Source organism: Ammospiza nelsoni, chromosome 17 (assembly GCF_027579445.1).
Source record: "Ammospiza nelsoni isolate bAmmNel1 chromosome 17, bAmmNel1.pri, whole genome shotgun sequence".
Lineage (NCBI taxonomy): Eukaryota > Metazoa > Chordata > Aves > Passeriformes > Passerellidae > Ammospiza > Ammospiza nelsoni.
In genome coordinates this window covers 13,383,574-13,400,243 of record NC_080649.1, presented here as the reverse complement: position 1 = coordinate 13,400,243, position 16,670 = coordinate 13,383,574, and the positions used below count along the sequence as shown (strand labels likewise).

At 45.7% G+C, this 16,670-nt stretch overlaps 1 protein-coding gene across 1 annotated transcript; it reads right to left on the bottom strand.

The window, feature by feature from the left end:
- Positions 1-187: 187 nt before the first annotated feature.
- Positions 188-13,605, bottom strand: MPG (N-methylpurine DNA glycosylase). The gene is made up of 5 exons (XM_059484095.1): positions 13,561-13,605; positions 9,557-9,703; positions 8,743-8,968; positions 5,517-5,721; positions 188-707 (listed from the first exon to the last, which is right to left on the bottom strand). Exons 3-5 carry the CDS (start codon positions 8,962-8,964, stop codon positions 313-315), a joined length of 822 nt encoding a protein of 273 aa, XP_059340078.1. The 5' UTR covers positions 8,965-8,968; positions 9,557-9,703; positions 13,561-13,605; the 3' UTR covers positions 188-312.
- Between the last annotated feature and the right edge of the window lie 3,065 nt (positions 13,606-16,670).

The following is a 16,670-nucleotide window of genomic DNA, read 5'->3' as shown; positions in this document are numbered from 1 at the left end:
TGCTGGGGGCTGAAGTGATGGGAGCAGCCCAGAGCTGTGACCCTTCTCCTCTCACCAACCCAAATTAAGCCTGGGTCTGTTGACAAGGGAGAAAGTGGCCTTCAGTGTCCAAAGTGTCCAAAACCAGCCTCATTTTGGCTGGGAGGCCCATGCCAGTCTCCTACAAATAAAGCTCCACCATGCCCCATTCATTGTGACAAAATACATTTATTGTTAAAAAGCCCCCAAGCCCCTCTATGTGCCATGATGCAGCTTGAGGCCATTGTACAGAGCACAGCTCAAGTCCTGGTCCCTGGTCACTTGCAAGACTCGTCAGCTGTCAGGGGAATGTCCCCTTGCTGCCATCTCTCTCTCTACTTTCTTGTCTACAACACTCACAAATCTGTTTCCCCGTAAATAAAACCTGAGTGGTTTCTGTGCCCACTCTCCCCTGTTGCCAATGCCAATCCTGGTGGTGGCCACCACGTCCTGCTCCCCCGGCGGGTCCTGTCCTGGCACCATCCAGATGGCATCATCCTGAGTCAGGTCCCTTTGGTCAAAGGCCTTGTCGATGCCAAAGGCCTGGCAGAGCTTGGAGGGCCCATTGCAGAGCTGCCAGTCCTTGAGCAGCCTGCTGGGGGCTTTCCTGGAGGCCGAGCGCAGCTCCCTCATGGCCTCCAGGCCCTGCAGGGGCTCCAGGGAACGCAGCAGCACCGCAGCCCCTTCTCCTGTGCACAACAAGAGCTGGGGTTAGTATGGAATGGTTTTTGGGAAGGTCACCTTTCAGCCCACTGCCAGCAGCACTTCAGCTCTCAGCCTGATGGAAGAGGGAATGGCCTGGTGCTCCCAGCCACGGGCCTGTCCTTTGCTCCAAGGGCACTCCCTTCCTCCTCCAAGTGTCCTGTACTCTGTGCCCTTCACTCTGCAGTGCCGACTTGCTCTTCCCAGCTCCACCTGATGTTGCTAAGTCTGGCTGCTGCTCCAAGGCTTGCCAGAGGGCAAGAACTTTTTCTTATGTCAGCACAATGTTCAGGAATAAATATACATCTGGTTCAGTTTTGGCAGAGGTATCCAAAGCTCTGCTCCCAAACCCAGTGGATTTCTAATAAACTCTGATTACAAGAACTCCAGCTAACAAAGGGAAGGAGGAATGAGTGTGGATGCTGCCAGAGAAAGAGGCAGCACAAACAGAAACCTGGGAAGGAGCTGCAGGCACTGGGAGCAGTCACTGCTGAGGGAGCCAGGGCTGGTACCAATCCAAATCCCTCTGGAGATGTAAGAGCTGGGATGAGCACGGCCTTGGGTCACTGCACAGCTCCAGCAGTGTGATCTGAACACTGAACACTCTGACACAGAAGCTCTCACAGGGCAGGGACCTGGGGCAGGATAGGGCTGTGGGATGCACAGCCCTGGGAGCAGCCCTTAGCAGAGGAGACCTTTCTATGACAAAAACTGAACAAAACTGAGAAGTTCTTTTCTCAAATGTGATTTGCCACCCTGTCAGAAGCCTTGGGTCCCCTGCCCTCCCAGCTGTTGCAGCCAGGTGACAGCAAAGCAAAGATGCAGCTCTGATAAGACATTCCCTGTCAGACAAGGATCTCCAGCCTAAGTGTGACAGAAACGTTTCCCTGGTGGCCTGTGCAGGGCCCAGGTCTCCTCCTGCCCCTGAGTGGGTGAGGAGAGCACTGGCACAGGGCCTGGTGCAGCCCCACACAGCTCCCTCTGTGCTGGCCACCCACAGCTTTCCTCCCACCAGCATCTGCACAGTGCTGCTCCCCAGAGTCCCCTCTCCCCCTCCAGCCTCAAACATCTGGAGCCATGCTCATGCCTGGCAAAGGCTTTTTGTGTAGGCACTGGCACATCCCCAAGGACCTGTGATTTCCCAAAATAGAATCTCTCTCATTTTTTGTACAAATCCCACACTACATTACCCCTCTGGGCCCCCAGTGAGGTCCTGGTTCCTGGCTCTCTGAGGTGTGCCTGCTGCCCTGAACCATCTCAGAACCCCTGCTGCCCTGACTACAGCTTGGTGAAGTCAGCAGCCTGGATTCCAACAGCTGTCAGCAATCTGTTCCCAGGCACTCCCTTCTCCAAGGAGGGGGTTTGATGCTAATCTGGCAGCCAAAAGCTGCTTCCCTGGCCTAACAGTGATTTAGAGCTCAAAGGTCATTTCAGATTTTTAAGAACATGTTCCATGTCCTAATTCTGCTTTTTATCAATGCACAAAGAAACATCCTTCCCATCATGTTGCTGCCTCCCTTGCCAGGAACAACTTGCAGGATTCTGAGCAATCTCTCATTACACTGCTTGCTTTCACCCATCTCAACTGCAACTGGAAACTGTGGTCACACTTGAATTGAACCGAGTCCTTGGGAGTTCACATGAAGAGAGATGAGCACGTGGAAATCTGCAGGTGCTCCCAGAGCAGCACAGCCCACCCAGGGGGTACTGGCAACTTCTGTCTCTGGCTGCTCTTTCTGCATTTCCAGCTGGAAGTTTCCAGGTTCTTTCTAGCTGTGTGCAACACACACCCCACTCTGCCCAGAGAACAGCCTTGGGAAGAGGTGGAGACAGCAGGCAGGACATGAGTGCAGGGTTACCATGATGAGCCTTCTTCCCCTCATGCCTCTGGTTCCCCCTGAGCAAACCTCCACATTAGAAATTTAATTTCAATTCCCAAAAAGTGGCTGAGTCAACTCCAGAGTGCTTCAGCCTGGCTTCTTCCCCCTCCCAGCCTGCAGCAGTTCACTCTCAAGGGTCACCTGAGTTCAGCATCTGCCCAATGTGCACACAGCAGCAGCAGCAGGGCCAGCTGGGGATGCTGAGTATTCATCTCTCTCGTTAAGAGTCACTCCATACAATGAGCAGCATTCAGGGCTAAAAGCTGGGATCTAACAACACTGCAGAGGCCAATTCTCTCCCTGAGCAGCAGAATTCATAACATGACAGTGGAGTCCCACACCCCCACAGCTCCAGCTCCCAGGCTTGGAAACAGCTCTTGGCCACTGGAGAGAAGAGAATTTTCTCCTCCATTCACCCACCCACCTCAGTGCTCCCCGATACTTCCTCCAAAATCCTAGTCTAGGAGCTGAAAGTCAGGGAGAAGTCCCTGCAGTGTGACCCTGGGCTGAGCATCACCAGGCTCTTGATTTTACAAGCTGTTCTTTCAGATCTGGCAGCAAAATACAGAGCTTGGCAAATTCCAGAGAAACAGCTCACAGCTAACTCAAAGAGAGGCATGACTGGCATTTATCCTCTTCCTGAGGCAAGGGAAGCCCCACATCTCTTGACTCTGGGGAAAGCTCCTAGCACTGAGATTATTGTGCAGCTCAGGATATACTGCAGGGTTCCTGCACAGTAAAAGATTCTGGCTATATGTTTTCTATAAGCTCTTCTCCTCTACCACCCATGATTTCCCCAAATGTAGTGATGCCTGCTGTGGCTTCAGGCAGTTGTAGTATTTCACTAAGTGATGGGAGGATCTCTCACAGTAAAATTCCCCATGATGAAGCTTTATCTCAGTGTTGTGCATGAAGATTTCCCCTTCCTCACTGACAAAGAATACAGGATTCCCCCCCTTCATCTCATTATGGTTTTATGACCACAGGGCTGTGGGTGACACAATCTTCCCATCCCTGAATGATACTGGAGCCTGAACCTCAGCAGAAACCAATAAACAGGGAAGGTTTATTCCACCTGGAGTCAGAGGCTGTGAGGTTGTGTATCAAAACAAGTGATCCCTAAAGAGTCAGAGCTCCACTGCTTCAGAGGATATACTTGTCTCTTGGAGCTCTTTGCCTACAGAGTGTGCTATGAAGAAGGACCAAGCTATGCCACAAAAGATGTTTCTGGGTTTTTTTGCCAGGGTTTCTTTGTGTGTTTTCACAGCCACAGTCAAACCAAAGTTTTGAAAACCCCATATCCAGAGAATGAAATGCTTTTGCTCTCTACCCAGGCGGCACCATGAAGATGACTCCCTCAATCCTTCCCTCAGACTAAACCACAGCACAATAAACAACTGGAGAAAAACATCTTGGGTGTGATTCCTCCCCAAATTCTCTCTTTCAACACTTCTGCACGTGGGCAAATGCACAGAAGGGGCAGCTCCAGTTTGTGTAGCTGCATCAGTGGTGCACAGCCATGGCACTGACTGCAGGGCTCTGACAGAGCTGGCAGTGACAGCTCTGCCTGGTGTCACTGCTGTGGGACAGGATGGGGAGGGAGTTTGTAACAAAAAATGCAATGAATTTGTAGGGAGTTTGTAACAAAAAGTGCAAATCACCACAGGGAGCCCTTTAACTGCTCTGCTACAAATCTAAAAACAGGTATATAAGGAAAAATTTCCCCAAGTGTGTAAGATTTCAAAAAAATCTTTATAGAATTCAAAGGCGAAACATATATTGTTTTAAAAAGTATGACTCTTAATATTTTGATCACCAAGAATCCCATCCTGACAAATGAACCATGTGCTTTCATAATCTGAACAGATGTGGCAGAGCCACTGTAATGAAGTTCACATGTGTTCATCCAGCAGCCTCAGACCCTCAGTTGCACACTCAGGCTCTTCCCCCACACTTTAACTTGGCACTGTTTTTCTGCTTGGCTTGTGTCCAAAGGCCACAACCTGAGCATTCATGGTCACACTTACATTTGCTCTCCACTTAGGAATACACAAGCTTTTTGACCTTTTTCACTATTTTAATGATAAAGAAGTAAATTGGGCTTGAGATTTTTCCTAACAGAGTGAGTAGTTACCTAGGAAATGCTGCCATTTAAAGGTGTCTAATTAAACAAGAGATTATTGCAAGGCAAAACTGTCATTCTTACAGGACAGGAAAAAAAAGAAAGTTTTCAGTAATGCTTCTTAAGAGTCTTGAAATGTGAAGGACAGTTTCAGTAAATTACAGAATAATTTAATTAGAGCTTGATTATTTTTTCTTGAGAATAATAAAAGAAGATTGAAGATTCTGTAACAGTCTGGGTATTTTGATTTGAGTGGGTTTTTTTGGCTTTTAGATACAGCTGGACAGCTAAAATGCTTCTACTGACTCCTTGCTTAAGCTTAGGACATCTCAGACTTTTTGTTTTCCCCAACACTTCATTCAGCCTCTGAAGATAAAGGCAGGAGACAGAGGAGCTTCCTGCCATGGCAACAGACACCAAGATTAAGACTGTCATAAATGACTGAATTTTTCTCTACATCACCACTTTTGAGGAACAAGGTTCACTGAATCATATGACTGAGGCAGCAGTCATTGAAACTGAAAGCTCCACCCTATCCAGATTCTCCCTCATTTCTCAATCTTGGTGTGCCTGAACAGCTCCCACAGCTCCCAGCTGGGACAAATGGGGCAGCTGGAGATGGGCCCTGCCTGCTGTGCTGCCTGTCCCCAGTGGCAAAGCCCAGGTCCCAAGGGAGGATGGTGACAGCAAATCAGAGAACCCACAGAGAGCTCACAAGTGACTTGCAGCACAACTGTAGCTTAAAATGTCAGCCCCATGCTGCTGGCATTCCATCTCTTTCAGCCTCAGCTTACCTTGGCTGGAAACATTGATGCAGAAATAAATCCCATAGATCTGGTACACGTACAGAGTTCCTGGTTTCATGAACATTGCCGCGTTCCGTTGTGTTTGCTTCCCGCCTTTGGAGTGGGAAGCTTCATCTTCCCCACCCAGATAAGCTTCTGTTTCAACAATCCTGCCCCAGAGCTCTCTGCCATCAGGAAGTTTGCGAACTAAAATCTGCAAGAGAGGTCAGAGTGCATCAGTTACCAGCCCTCAGTACAAAATAACCACAGCAAGAGCTGTGGAAACAGAGAAGTTGGAAAGAAAGGACCTGATGGAACTAAACCCTCTCCAGTGAGCAGTCTATAAGCTAACACCAACTTTTTCAGCTTCTCCCAGTACAAGGAGTTCCCACCTGCCCCTCACCCCACAAAAGCCTGGAGTGTCTAGATGAGGCAATATGAAACAGAACCAATTTATGACCCTACATATACTAAAGCCCATGCTTTTGTGGTTATTTTCTGTAACTCCAATCCATCAGATTTAAGGCAAAAATCACTGCTGATATCAACCTTGAAGCATCATGACTGTATAATCCTTAGCTCAGAAGAAATATGACAGTGGCACAATTAAACAACTGCTATGATTAGACAGTTTCCCTCCCTAGAGATGGTTCAAACAAGTCCCAGTCCCAAATCACAGAGATAATCAGCTCTAGAGAGGGCATCAATGCTACTTCAGTATTTTGTGCACCACAGAGAAGGGCAGTGCAGGAGAGATGGGAATTGGCTTCAGGCAGACAACAACAGATCTTTGTTATTACAGTGTGTTCTTGCTGCTGGTACCTCCTTAAATAAAACAAAGCAGATGCAGGGGAAACAAAACATGACAGTCAAAAGATTCTCTTTAAAAATAAAACAACCACTAAACTTTGTACAAAGGAATTTGTGGTTTGACCTGATTTCTAAACTTTGTGCTTTACTTAACATGTATGAAATGCTGCAGCTCAGTCTTGTTTGGGCACCCAATCAGTTTAATTATAATACTTTAATTATGCAGCTGTTCAAAAGTGACCTTCACAAAACAAAGCTTAATTCCTAACAGATGTTTGTGCTGGGTTGTTAATGCAGATATTGATCTGATCCATAATGGATGCTCCAGGAGTTGGTTTCCAAAGCTGCAGCTCCAGTATACCACAGTTTCCCTACAGCACTTGTCAAATTGTTGAAAATAGTATGTTTATTATTTTTTATGAAAAAAAAAAAAAAACACTGGTGTTCAGCAAGTGCCTGGCAACACCCCAAAACCAGACCAATGTGGCCACATTTCTCCCTCAGTAGTGTTCCATGAGGAACACTATGGTTAGATTATGGGTTTAAAAGCATCCAGGCATTTCCCTGTCTTCAGACACACCAAGTATTCAGTTGAATAAAAAAGTTTAAAAATGGTGGTAATTCCCAACACCTCACAGTAAGCCATTTCATAAAGGTTATTTTTTTTCATTGAGGATGTATCTTGATGTTATGGCAGTTCCCTCTGAAAGGCCATTCACTGCATGTACCTATTTTGTTTCCAAGAACTCAGGCATCATGAAGATAAGCAAGATTAATACACCAGGTGCCTCCAAAATTTGGTAGAATGAAAGTAATGAAGAAAACTAAATTATCTTTATAAGAGAATAGGCTGGGTCATGGGAAACTGGGGGTTATACTTTAATGAAAATGTAAACTTAAGATAGAAATCACGTGGTTTGGAATACTAGGCCTAAATAGGAAAAATACAGAATTAGGACTCAAAAATCATCTGCCCAAAGAAAGTGAATGCAGGAGGGTGATGGAGTCAATAAGACAACAAAAATGTATCAGTAATGGGGGATTTCAGGCATCCTCAGATAGAGCAGGACATGTGCAATGTCTCCTTAGACACCATCAAATGTTGTGCAGAGTGAGGAATCAGGAACCTCATGAGAAGACTCAGTTCTCAGATCTGGAGCAAAGCCTTTTCCAAAGACTTATTCCTGAAAAACAACTCAGTATCATGACCATGAAGGATAAAGTTCAGTGTCTTTTCACAAGCATTTAAGTCCAAAAATAATCCAGCAGAGTCCTGCCCAGCAGCACAAAGAGGAAACTATGTAAAGTGAGGGAGCTTGTTGGGAAGGACTTTAGAGGCAGCCAAAGGTTAAGGCCTGAAAGGCAAGCCTCTAGCAGGATGTCTGCAAAGATAGCAACACATGTGGAGTATCACAAAGAGGTGAAGGCAGGCCAGAAAGAAACCCAGCAGGGCTAAAAGGCAGAGCAAAGGCGTCACTCACAAGCAAGATATCCTTAGAAAATAAAAAAAAGGCTGGATGCAGCAAAACAGGCCAAAACCAACAGTTTGTGGAACAAATTCCTGGAGTTATCTACAGCCATGAGAACCCAGAGAGTCTGCTCACCCTGCAGACAATAAAGGTATAAAAAAGACTCGGAGAAGATAAGAGCATAGCAGTGAAAATGAACACACATTTTGCAGTTGAGTTTAGCAGCTCCAGGACTGGAACTTTTTATAGGGAAAACACTAAGGGAACTCCCTCCTCTGGAAACAGCCAGAGTTTTCTGAAGGACTCACAAAGCAGAAGAGTCAATCTCCACCACTCTGATTTCCAAAGGCTTTCAGCAAGGTCCAAAGACTCCTCAAAGTTTATGCAATGGGCTAAGGGAGAAGTCCTTGCATGGTAATGACCTGGAAACAGGTAATGACCTGGAAACTCAGAAACAAAAGATAGGAATAGAAATATTTGGAGTGAAAAGAGCTGAACTGTGGGGCTGTGCAATCCTTAGCATAACAAGACAGTAAAATGGAGGCAAAGAAGATGTTGCTGACTGCAGAGCATTGCTTTCCACTGGGCTAAGCAAGAAACAAAAACAAGTAAAGCAATTGCTGAAATGAAGATAATGGGCCTGAAACAGCCTTCAAGCCACAAGCAGCTAAGCACATTTTAGTGAACAGAAAAAAGGAAGGAAAACTCCACCAAAAAAACCTCAATTAAAAATGTGACAGACTAAATCTGAAAAATTACTCCTCTGACTTCATCTAGAATAGATTCAGCTACTGGTCTTTAAATTCCACTGCACTTAGCAAGAGAAGGAATGAGAGCTGTATTCCTAAAATAGCCAAGCCTGGGAGTCAAATGGCAAAAAAAGAATTTCATCCTTTCACGCTAAGTTATCAGCTAGCACATAATCCAGTGCAAGAATCTCAGTGCTCGTGCCTTACCTGTCCCAGAAAGGACTTGGCCAGACTAACACAGGGCTGGTTGAAAAAATCTTCTTGCAGCTGAGGAGAATTTCTTTTCTCTATCACAAAATATTTGCTGCTTTTTGGAGAAGGATCTGCTCCAGGTGTAGTGTTCAGCTGCTCCACAGCATTGACCTGAGGGAAGCTGCTGGTGTTCTGAAGAGCACTTAACTGAGCCAACAGCTTTCTTTTTCTTGGCATAGTTCTAGAAAATGGATAAAAGTATCATTAGGATTATAAAGCTTATTTAAAAGCAACTCATTTCCACAAAGTTCTGTTTTTACACATCTCTGCACAACAATGAATCTGAAAGCTATGACTACATGGACAACCTATGCAAACTGCAGCAGCAGGTGACAGATTTAGCTGTGTTTGCACCAGGCTGGGCAAATATTGGGCTCCACTGATGAGCAAACAGAAACCAGCAGTTTGAGTATTCATCTTTAAGGACTGCAGATAAAAGCAACTCTGCTCCACTAAGCACTGGAAATAAGTTTGCTGTTAGGTTAGAAAATTCAGAAAGCAACAGCAAAGATGAACCATTACTTTGTACTTTTTACTTAAAGCTAAAAAAAATCTTTTAAGCAGACAGAAAAACCAGAAAAAAAGCACTTCAAAAACTGTGCTGCCTCAGAAAGCCCACAGAAGCTGTGTATCAATCATTTTCAAAGGTAATGTAACTGGATCAGAATCTAAACCTCCACAGGAAATTCAGAGATGCCCTATTCAGTCACAAACTTGATTATTGTGCTGTAGAAGTGTGTTAGAATCTCCCCAAAATGATTCAACTTACCAGAAAGATTCAACCTACTGCTCCAGCCAACAGCATGGACCTGGGGCAGCTACATCACAACTGTGCAATTGTTCTGCTGGTCTGTCACCACTTCCATGTGAGCTCCACAGAGCTGGTGTTCCCTTTCCAGTGCTGCAGTCCTCACACCTGCTGAACAGGTACAAACATTTATTCACTGGATAAAGTGCTTTGAAACAGGCCAAGAGATTCTGGAGATCTGATACTAAGAGTTCACCATTAGATCAACTCCAGAATAATTTGCAGTTTTCTGTTGGGCCAGTAAAATCCCATCTCCCAGGTGGGCAGGGCTGGACATGCTCTCAAGCCTTTGTTATTCAGTGGGGAATACTCTTTTCCTACACTGAATACACAGAAAGCTGGAACCAAACTTTTAAAATGCCCCATTGGCACTAAATTTGGGAAGTGTCAGCTTCAAAAAAAGGACTTTTACAAGAGAATGCAAAGACACCAATTCTAAACTGGACTCCATGTAGATGTAAGGATCCAACATCAGAGAGATTTAGAAATGGAAATAGAATCCTATAGCTGAACCTGCAAACAAGTACACCCATAACTGTTGCCACTCATTTTTCACCAGATCATCAGCATTTAAAAATATTACTACAAAAACTTTCAACATCAAAAGGAATCTTTATCTTGATGTGATGAAGATGATTCTCACAATGAAGTTCCACTAGCAACAGTTTATTTTCACTACAGTGAAATTCAGCATTGCTACAATCTGAATCACCAGTGCCAATTCCCCAGCAGTGTTATGTTTCACTTCAGAAGAATCCAGACACAAACATATAAAAATAGGTAGGAAAAAAAATCAAATCACATTGGCATGACTGGCAGAGAGGGAGGATGGTTTCATTTTTTTCTGAACATCTAATTCTTTATTGCAATAATTCAGTGGTGTCAGAGACTTGCCACAGCTGCATGCCAGGTACTCTGCTCTGAACTGTGGCTTTTAGCTGGCAAGAATTCTTAAAAACTTTGTCAGAACTCAGCAGCCTGCCTCAGACAGAACTGCCTGGTGGCCTGGGCAAGTGAGTCCTGTCCAGGAGAAAGAGCTGCAGGAAGAAGGGGCAGAGGAGAACACTTCAGCATTTCAGACTGACCCTCTGAAACACTCAAGGCAGTACGTCCCACTGAAGACAATACCTCCAGACTTCTCTGACAGTATTAACTGGAGCTTCCAGCTCATCAGCCACACATAAAGACATGCTGCAAACATGGCTGACTCGAGTGGAGCATTAACTCGTTTGGTAATTTGTGCTCTCATGGAATGTGACATCAGAAACAGGATCTGAGCTGCCTGGCACCTACTGCACTTCCAATTAAATCATTCCCAAAGCTGCAAGTGCTCTCACTGACATTCACAGCAGCAGCCTCAGGGCACTGTAACTTCACTGCTGGGGGCTGGTCCTTGACACATCCCAGCACCTCCAATAGAAACAGCAGCAGGAAATTGCAGCCAGGAGAAATGGGTCAGCACAGAAACAGGAGTGCAGAGTGAGGGGCTGCAACACCAGCTGAGAAACCCAGAAAAAAACCCACATTCCTAATGCTCTGTGCTGCTGCTTGCTCATAGCAAGATCTGAAACACAAAGCTCTGTGTCTCAAAGCCTATCTACACTGTCTGGAAAGGATGTTGCTTGTAAATACAAATCACAAGAAAAATCCCACTGTAAAAGGCAACACATACCCTGTGCATTTGGGAAGCAAGAGGCTCAACCTCTTCTGCAAATCCACACACAAATTCTGCAGCTCTTCATTTCTGTCTACATTTTCCTGCTTGTACAATAAACAAATCCTACTCCTGGGCCTCAAATAATGAGCCATGGGTTTAATCACTTTTTACTAATCCTGTTGTAACCAAATGAACTACAAGTTGTTATACACATCTGGTAAAAAACATACAAAAAAAAAAAAGGGTATGGAAGTCAGAAAAAGATGATCAAGAGCAGAATCAGCACAAGTGCTGCTGGGCTAATCTCAGGCAAGTGGTTCAGAAGCCTGCAAGCCAGAGTTGGAGACACACTGCAAATCTGTGCAAAACCCAGCTGAGCAGCAGATACACCCTGTACTCAAGGCACAACAAAGTCTACAGAGGATTCTTTAATCCTTCTAACAAGACTGCATTTGCAGGCATTTCCTTAGGTATTTAATGAGTTTTCATGAATAGAAAAAAAAATATCCCATTTGCATTTGTACTTTTGGCTCTCAGGTTCAGGTACCTGCACAACCTTCCTCAGGTACATCAATTTTTTCTGACAGAATAATGAAGAGTACATAAACCACTGCCAGTTCTGGAGAGACAATTCCTCACAGCAATTCCCAGTTGTACAGATTTGATGTGGGAACAGATGCAAGGATACCCCGCCCTGGATCCTGCTCTCCAGCCCAGGTCAAGTGCAGGAGCCTGGGGAAGAACAGAATAAACATCCAGGTTTCCTCCCCACATCCTCCATGTCTCTGGACTGGAACCTTCTGATCCAGGCACAATCTTCCCTGAACCTCTGTAGCACCAGCCAAAGGGAGACTTGACCAAGAAAGAAAACTTCACAGAATCAGTCATTACTGCTCCAAAAACTGCCTCATTTTGTGTGGGGAATTTGCACTGCTCCCCACCCATACGAATCATTTTACACCTGCACTTCACCACCCTCAGCCCTCTTTGCCACCTTCAACAAGGCAAAGCCAGCTGGAAACACTGATTTTCCATGTCATCCACAAACCATCCCTGCAGCACCCCAACGGTGACCTCCAGGCACCAGGAGAGCTGCCCATTTACTCACATCCTCTTTGCTATCTCTGCAACAACTGTGTGTTTATGACAGGGGAACTCCCTTATTATGTCCAGGTAAAGGGCTCCTGTTAAAAACCTTCCTGAAATCTGAGTACAGACTGTGAGCCAGACCTCAACATGCTTATTTAGACCTGCAGAAAATCCCAGCATTTTTTTAAGGCATGACTTATAAGCCACATTGATTTTCCCCTCTAGATACTTATGCAGCTCTCCAATAATCCTACTTTGCTACATTTGCTATTAATTCACTTGGTGGTGGTCAAACTTCCAGGACTGCAGTCCTCGGATTTCCCCTTTAAAAATTAGTGACATGTTTGCTGCTGAAACCATCACTAGCAACACTGTCCTTGGGGGCTGCATCTGGTTTGGTAGTTTATTCCTGCCTGTTTCTGCCAGTTTAGCAACTTATTCCTGCCAGTTATTCCTGTCTTTTTTGTTCCATAACCTCTTAAACAGACATTTTAAGGCAGATCCTTCAGTGACTTCTCAGCATGAATGATGTCTCCCTGCCTTTCCTGTCTAGTCTACCCTATTAGTAACCAGAAATAAGATAATAATGTATAGTTTTCTGGAAAACAGTGTGAGAAGCAGGAAAAAAAAAAAGAAAACCACACGGAAAAATGAGTGCAGGCATGAGCTAGTATAACCATAAATATAGTCAATGTCTCCACAGACAGATTCCGACAGCACGTGCAATCCTAATACTGCAAAAATAAGCCGAAAGGGATGCTTTTATTCACCTTACTAAGTGGTAGGGATCTTATTGCCTTTATCTCCTGGCAATTCAATTCCTCGCTCCTACTCCCTACCGGGCATCTTCAGCTTTTTTGGGATGAAACCTAACTCATCCTTTTGCAAAGAAAAAACAAGGCAACATCAACCAATGACGAAAAACAAAAATAACAACAAAACAAAGCCTTCTCAGCAGAATTACATTTTGGTTGAGGACATTCGTGATTTGGAGCGGAACCTGGGGCTGCAGCGGGGGGCGCGCCCGGCAGTGCTGGGCAAGGCCGCCCGGGCCCGTTCGGGCGCTGCCGTGGCCGCGGCCGAGCCCCGGGAACCCGAGCTCCCTCCTCCGCCCGCCCCGGCCATTCCCGGCGAGTCGTGGCCATTCCCCGGCCATTCCCGGCGAGTCGTGGCCATTCCCCGGCCATTCCCGGCCGTTCCCGGGCTCCCCCTCACGCACCTGCCGGGCCCGTTCCCGCCGCGGGCGGGGCGCGCGCAGCCCTTGCGGCGGCCCCGCGGAAGCCCCGCAGCTGCCGTGAGGGGCGGGCCGGGGCGGGGCAGAGGCGCGGCCGTGAGGGGGAAGAGCCCAGTCCGGTTTATGAGTTCTTCTTCCTCAGGGATGTCTCCTCGTGGGTGTTGCGTTCTGGAGCACAGACCCTCTGTAAAACTTTCGCTGGTTTCAGCATCCACTCCTCGATTTTTCATGTTAATCGTTAATTCATCAATACAAAGGCTGAGAGAGTTGGGGGTGTTCGGCCTGGATTAGAGAAGGCGTGTGGAGACCTCAGAGTTCTTCCAGTGGCTAAAGGGCTTTCAAGAGAGCTGCAGAGAGACTGGATAAGGGCCTGGAGTGACAGGAAAAGGGAGAATGGCTTCAATCTGACTGAGGGGATATTAGGAAGAAATCCTTTCCTTATGAGGGTGAAGAGGCCCTGTCAGGGTGCCCAGAAAAGCTGTGGCTGCCCCATCCCTGGAAGTGATCCAAGGCCAGGTTAGACAGGACCTGGAATAAAGAAGACTGTCCCTGCCCATTTTAGGAGGTGGAACTGAGTGCTCTTTAAGGTTTCTTCCAACCCAAATTATTTAGTGGTTCTACTCCAAAAAGGCATGAGCGTGCATTCCAATGAACATGCATGGTCACAAGCTGGCTTTACAGAGAGCTACATTAATTACTCCCTCAGTTCCCCAAATAACAAGTATCTGGCCTGCAGAAGAAATTCTTGGCTTCAGCTTTTATCCAGATGGAGCATATGGTAAAAATGGGGGCAAAATACAATTTTTCCTCACAACATTCTGGGGACATGAAGCTGGGGCCATTGACTCATAAACAAGTGTTTGCAGGAAGGGTATGAGAAAAAGTCTGATGAATCCAAGTGGATTTATTCCCATTTTTGTAATAAAATATTTATACCAGGATAGCACCAGCTAGGATCCAGTGATGCAGAGAATAGGCATTCACTGTCTACCCCTTTTGTGAATTTGAAAGTGAGCAGGATAAATTACTGACTATAATTTTAGGGGACATTGACAGTTTTGGAGGTGCAGCCAGGAGTATGAGTAGCTAAAGGTTCTTATGAAGGCAGAAATAGGCACCAGAATAGCATGGAGTCATGTTCAAATGTGAGCAGGCCAGAGGAAGAACTCTGACATTCCTGTAAACCATGAACAGAGCCCAGAATTTCCAAATGTTACTATTCCAGTTTAATAAGAAGGTGTAAAAAAATACCCAAACAAACCATGAGTGGAGCAAACACAGAATGTGTTACACAATATTAATTCTTTTTGACCATGAAAAAGCAGCTGATACACTTTGGAACCCAAAGCAACTTCAAGAATGCACTGAAAAGCCCTTAAATCATTGTAAAGCATGATAGCACTGCTACTGTAATGGTGTAAAAAAAAGGGGGGGAAGGAAACATGAATAAATCTTAAAGGTATTGATACTAGAGATCTCTGTGTGATGCTTTAGTTAAAATAGATAAAAATAATCTCACAAGAGTGAGGAATCCCTGGAGGGAGGTTACCTGCTGGCTGCACAGATGTGTTTAGCTCCAGTCTGAAACGAGCTGTTTGTGTATTAGCAAAGAAAACAATCATTTAAAAATGATTAACAATGTTGACTGAGTGTCTTTGAAAGAGCATCTCGGACTTCCTGACTTGCATGGTTCACATCCCAGCTTTAATGTGGTAATAATATAAAAGAGGAAGACCAGGAAAGTGCGTGAAAAGGAAGATAACCAAACATCAGACTGATCTTTCAGCAAATTATGAAACTTAAAGGAGAAACTGAGCAATAAGCAGAGCTGTGGGGAGGATTTCCTGGGGTCAGACTAGTTCAGCTCTGCAGACATTTCCCCTGTGGGAGGCTGTGGGACAGGCACTCTCAGGATGCTGGCTTCTTTGGCAGCAGATCTATTTCATGCCCAAAGGAAGTATTTAAAGCTTTTAGCACCTGAGGAATGCAAATTGCTCCAAGCGACAGCATATGCCATGTTCTTCATTTGTCCAATAACTTCACTGTTACAGAATCAATGCCTAAAATAGCCTCCTGTAAAAGCAGATCTGTTTGAGAAGATTAAAGTTCCCCTCCCTGTGGGGCAAAAACTTTTTAATGTGAGAGGAATGACTTGGAATCTGCAGTTAGAAAATCTGGCTGGTGGAGACCCCGGGGTCTGTGGCACAATGGCTGCATACAGCACGCCAGGCTTTTCTTGGAGCAAAAACTGTTTGCAGAGTGGTTCCCTACAGCTCCCAGGCTGTGCAGAGCCCTGACTTATCATCCTTTTCCAGCCAGCACAGCAGAGCAGCGTGGAAGCAGGACAGAGCAGTAGGGGCAGATTTTCAAGTTTTCTCTTTGTAAGGTGCCAAATGAAGCTCAGTAGTGTCTGCTGAAAGCCTCCTCTGTCCCGTTAGGAAGAGCCACGGAATTCCCCACCGGCCATCGCCTGGACACTTCACGTGGCCACGCTGCTCTTGCCAGCAGCACGGGACAGCTGCAGCTCTTCATGAGCCAACTCCTGAAGAATTCCCGTGGATGAAAGCACTCCAAGCAGCACAGGGTTTTTATGACATCCCCTCCTGGCCTCTCCTGACATCCAGTCTTGGCTGCCGCTTCCTGCTTATCCGTAACTGCCAGTGTGTCTTATCCAGATCTATTTCCAACCAGCGTCTGAGGTACATGCAGCACTCCAAAACCTGGTGCTAGGAGGGAGAGGTGCTTGTAGCTACTTTGGTATCTCCCACACCCAAGCTGAGCCACAGATCAAATGTTCAGGTCTGTAAAGCAAGTCCATTCAATTCGTTATGTGAGCAGATGTGAGTGTATTATCCTAAATTTGGGGGTATCCATGGTACCTGCTTTGCACTCAGGATGCAGGGAATTCTTCCAAGTGCACTGCAAGCAATGGGAAAACCCAGTAAAGCAACACAGCTTCTGGGAGCCTCAGGGCAACTAAGTCCTATTCAGTAACCTATTAATGGATTCTACTCAGTCTTATTTGTTTGTTTGCTTTGTGTGAAAGACATTTTTGTCCTCTGACAAGAAGAAATGGTTGACTTCACAGGATTGCT